Source organism: Nuphar pumila, chromosome 2 (genome assembly GCF_984573655.1).
Source record: "Nuphar pumila chromosome 2, dmNupPumi1.hap1.1, whole genome shotgun sequence".
Lineage (NCBI taxonomy): Eukaryota > Viridiplantae > Streptophyta > Magnoliopsida > Nymphaeales > Nymphaeaceae > Nuphar > Nuphar pumila.
In genome coordinates, this window is record NC_143250.1 from 100,079,811 (window position 1) to 100,084,520 (window position 4,710).

The window sequence follows — 4,710 nt, forward strand, 5'->3', positions numbered from 1 at the left end:
GAGATTCTGTCCAAACGCTTCTAAAGCCTTCTTCGGTTCTTCTTTTCTACGTGCATTTTACAAAGAAATCTTTTCTCATTCACCTAACAGATACCCCATTACCCCCAAAGAGCTCTCCTCTTCCCTTCTCTCTCATACCCACAACACTAGAACTAACTCTCTCTCTCTCTCTCTCTCTCATAGGTTCTTTGTTGACGACCCTCCTATACGCAGAGGAAATGGAGACCAAGATCGGCCTTTCCGAGGCCGTGATGCCCACGAGCAACGACCTAGGCTCGCTCCCACGCCCCACCTCGGTCATGTCCGTTCAGAACGGCGTCTCCCCGGCGTCAACCGAGTCGACCCTCGGCCGCCACCTCGCTCGGCGACTCGTCCAGATCGGCGTCTCGGACGTCTTCGCCGTGCCGGGCGACTTCAACCTCACCCTACTCGACCACCTCGTGGCGGAGCCCGGGCTCAACCTCATCGGCTGCTGCAACGAGCTCAACGCCGGGTACGCCGCCGATGGGTACGCGCGGGCCAGAGGCGTCGGTGCCTGCGCCGTCACCTTCACCGTCGGCGGCCTCAGCGTGCTCAATGCCATCGCCGGGGCGTACAGCGAGAACCTGCCGGTGATCTGCATCGTCGGCGGGCCCAACTCCAACGACTACGGCACCAACCGCATCCTTCACCACACCATCGGGCTGCCGGACTTCAGCCAGGAACTGCGATGCTTCCAGACCGTCACCTGCTATCAGGTTAATTTAGACTTGGTCTATTACAATGATTGTAGAAGCTTCCAAAATTCTCCAAGGCTTGCTTCGGAATCATGAATAAAAAGGGAAGGGGCAGGGGAGATGTGGTTTCAATACGATTCGGTTGAGAATGTGCCATAATCAGTTGTAGTTTGTTTAAATTTTTTGTCACGGAAAATATTTAGCGTTTGATTGGTTTGATGGTGGGTATTTGTATGTAGGCAGTAGTGAATAATCTGGAGGATGCGCATGAATTGATCGATACTGCAATCTCCACATCTTTGAAGGAAAGCAAGCCAGTTTACATCAGCATAAGTTGCAACCTGCCCTCTATTCCTCACCCTACTTTTAGTGGGGAGCCCGTTCCCTACTTCCTCGCATCAAAGTATCCTCTCTCTCTCTCTCTCTCTCTCTCTCTCTCTCTCTCTATATATATATATATATATATATATATATATATATATATATATATATATATATATATATATATATATATATATATATATATAAAATCTCTGATGAGTCAAGTTGCTTCGACACAATCTGATGTTCTAGACGAGTTCAGCATGCTACATGTATATATGTACATATTTTGACGATGATGAACACATTCATGTGGTCAGAATATGTACACACACACACACCAACCATATTCTGTTTTAATGGTTTGTGTTGCAGAGTGAGCAACCAGAAGGGCCTAGAGGCTGCTGTGGAAGCAACAGCAGAGTTCCTAAACAAAGCGGTGAAGCCGGTGATGGTGGCCGGCCCGAAACTGAGGGTTACCAAGGCAACAGAAGCTTTTGTGGAGTTGGCTGATGCTTGTGGATATCCAGTGGCAGTTATGCCATCGGCTAAAGGACTGTTCCCTGAGCACCATCCGTACTTCATTGGCACTTACTGGGGTGCCATTAGTACTGCATTCTGCTCTGAGATCGTGGAATCGGCCGACGCTTACCTCTTCGCCGGTCCCATCTTCAACGACTACAGCTCGGTCGGTTACTCTCTGTTGCTGAAGAAGGAGAAGGCTATCGTTGTGCAGCCAGAGAGGGTGGTGGTGGCCAATGGACCAGCATTCGGTTGCGTTCTCATGAAGGATTTCTTCAAGGCTCTAGGGAAGAAACTGAATCAAAACAAGACTGCGTTTGAGAATCATCACCGGATATACGTTCCAGAGGGAGTCCCCCCAAAGCCTGCAGCAAATGAACCACTGAGGGTGAATGTTCTTTTCAAGCACATACAGGTAAGAAGATCCATTCAGAGGCTCACTAATTCTATGCTTCCATTCTAAATAAAATTTGACGAGGTTCCGTGATGATGGTGGTTTTAGGAATTATTGTCCAGCGAGACAGCCGTCATTACTGAAACAGGGGATTGTTGGTTTAACTGCCAAAAGCTCAAACTGCCACCAGGATGCGGGTGAGACTCGGTTTCCTATCTACTTTCTATCCTTTCTCCTGTGATTATGTTGTTAATTATCAAAAACGTCTTTTATGGTTGGGTGAAGATACGAGATGCAGATGCAGTATGGCTCAATCGGTTGGTCTGTAGGTGCAACACTTGGGTATGCACAAGCTGCGAAAGACAAGCGTGTGATTGCTTGCATAGGGGATGGAAGTTTTCAGGTAAATGAAAATCACCATATGAAAGTGATATGAACATTAGAAATGCCGCTTAGTTGCTGCACATTTCTTATCTGTTCCTAGTTGCGCATGAGTTTCATGCTGTGGATCTTTTTGGGCAATGTTGAAAGAGTTTGAGATATACATGGACTTGCAGGTGACAGGACAAGAGGTTTCAACCATGCTGCGTTGCGAGCAAAGGAGTGTCATATTCCTCATCAACAATGGGGGTTACACAATAGAGGTTGAGATCCATGATGGGCCCTATAATGTCATCAAGAATTGGAATTATACAGGGTTTGTGGAGGCTATTCAGAATGCTGAAGGGAAATGCTTTACCATGAAGGTGCTGCTCTTCTTCTTCTTTCATGCGGTTATTACTGTATGTGTATCTTTTGAATCGATTGGTGGTGTTGGCTTTTACATTACAGGTTCGTACTGAGGAGGAGCTGGAGGAGGCAATGGAAGCGATCAGAGGGGTGAAGAAAGATTGCTTGTGCTTCATTGAGGTGATCGTTCATAAGGATGACACGAGCAAGGAGCTGCTGGAGTGGGGGTCTCGTGTGGCTGCAGCCAACATCCGACCGCCCAATCCCCAATAGAAAATCCAACACGTCTCCTTCCTTCCCCATATGCAGTTTGCTACGACTGCTTTTCTGTTGTTAATGACTGCTGTAACGGCTCAGAGTGATCCCAGTTCCCCTGTACTTAAGATGTAATTATCCATATCTATCGCTACTTCAAGAGTTGTATTTGTTTCGAGTATTGTAGTCTTTAGGCTTTATACATGAGTAAGAGTCGGTTTGCCCATTTTGAGGATGGGCTGCATCCGCATTCTTGTTATGTCTCATATATATGTATCCTCTTGTTGCTCGAATTGGTAGCTGCTCACACTTGAATGTGTTTTTCAGTTTTTATTTTATTTTATTTATAAATTCAGAATGTGATTTATGTAGGGATCAGCTCTTGAAGCGTTTGATTCAGAAACATGGGTAGGTTTTTATAAGGTTCGAAAAATTAATGGTCTAAAATTTTTGTAAAAGTTTTGAGGCTCTAAATATCATTTTTTTTGGATGTTACAATCTGTAGGACAATTTTTTGTTTTGGTTTTAAAAATCAGAGACGGACCTAAGAGGTGTTTTCCGCTTTGACTGAAAACATAAAAGTTTTGGGTGTGTCTCATCTTTCCAAAGACTATAAAAACATAGGTTTTTAACATCAGATTGCAGTATGTTTTTGCAGAAAATAGTAAAAAAAAATGAAGTATTTTTTTGTTTGTTTTATAATTTTTGAGACCTTGGATTCAGAATCCAAAATTGGGCTTTAAGATGAGAATGAAAGAGCTGAATGTTTAGAAGGATGAAAAATGACCTATAGATAGGAAGATATGACTATGTCAACCGGATAGTGTGACACATGACAAAATGCAAAAAATTGGATTTTAGATCTAAGGTAGATTCAATATTTAAAAATACAAAATAAAAATGAAGCTACTAACCTCATGATCACCATCCCTGGATCCCTAAATTTTTAAAAACTAAAAAAGGGTTTTCACAAAAAAAAAGAGGTTTTGAAAATGGGTCCAAAAGCTAGCTCTGAGTTTGAGATATTGTGGGGTCTGTTCTTCAAAGGTGTACACCTTTCTTCCTCTCTTGAGCTTGTGAGTGAACGTACCTTGTACATGAATCCTATAAAAAAATATGAGTTTGGTGACGGAAACTACCATCACTAAAAAAAAACACGAAACAAACAAAAATATATGAGCATTAAGGCTTTTAATATTTATAAGAATGCAAATAAATAAATAAAATAATAATAAAAGAAATTGAATCTCACAGACTTAGGTAGCCCTCTCTATATTGACGTGTGTGAAAAACACTACAAGAAACTTGTGGATTAGCGACGACCTAAATCCGTCGCTAAGTCATCGCTAAACTGTTTAGGACAGATTAGCGATGGATAGAGGCCATCACGAATTTTTGCTCGCTAATTGGCGAAAAACTTATCTGTCGTTAATTCCGTCGCAAATTTGCGACAGACATTATCCGTCGCTAAATTTAAAAAAAAATAAAAAAAAATTGATCTCTGTCGGGCGGTATTCTGGCAGCAATAAGCCAGACTTATACCGCACCTGACAGGCATTGCACAGACTTGTATCATCCTCCGTGAACCGATGCTCTCCGGCATCGCCGTCCTTCGTGAACCGGCGTCGCCGTCCTCCAGCAATCGCTCAGCCTCGTCGCCATCCACCGTGAAACGGCATCCTCCGAAGTCGTCGTCGTCCTCCGTCGTCGCCATCGCCGTCCTTCGTGAAACTGCGTCCTCCGAAGTCATCGCCGTCCTCCATCGTCGTCGTC

At 43.9% G+C, this 4,710-nt stretch overlaps 1 protein-coding gene across 1 annotated transcript; it reads left to right on the forward strand.

Moving 5' to 3' along the window:
* Positions 1-218: 218 nt before the first annotated feature.
* Positions 219-2,955, forward strand: LOC149846376 (pyruvate decarboxylase 1-like). The gene is made up of 7 exons (XM_089997964.1): positions 219-737; positions 956-1,119; positions 1,413-1,974; positions 2,062-2,150; positions 2,239-2,356; positions 2,511-2,699; positions 2,785-2,955. The coding sequence occupies exons 1-7, from the start codon at positions 219-221 to the stop codon at positions 2,953-2,955; spliced, it is 1,812 nt and encodes a 603-aa protein (XP_089854090.1).
* The last annotated feature ends 1,755 nt before the right edge of the window (positions 2,956-4,710 follow it).

Coding starts and splice junctions, on each gene's coding strand:
- LOC149846376 (XM_089997964.1), top strand. CDS start 219: ATGGAGACCAAGATCGGCCTTTCCGAGGCCGTGATGCCCACGAGCAAC. Junction 738..955: donor AGACCGTCACCTGCTATCAG/GTTAATTTAGAC, acceptor ATTTGTATGTAG/GCAGTAGTGAATAATCTGGA. Junction 2,700..2,784: donor GGAAATGCTTTACCATGAAG/GTGCTGCTCTTC, acceptor TTTACATTACAG/GTTCGTACTGAGGAGGAGCT.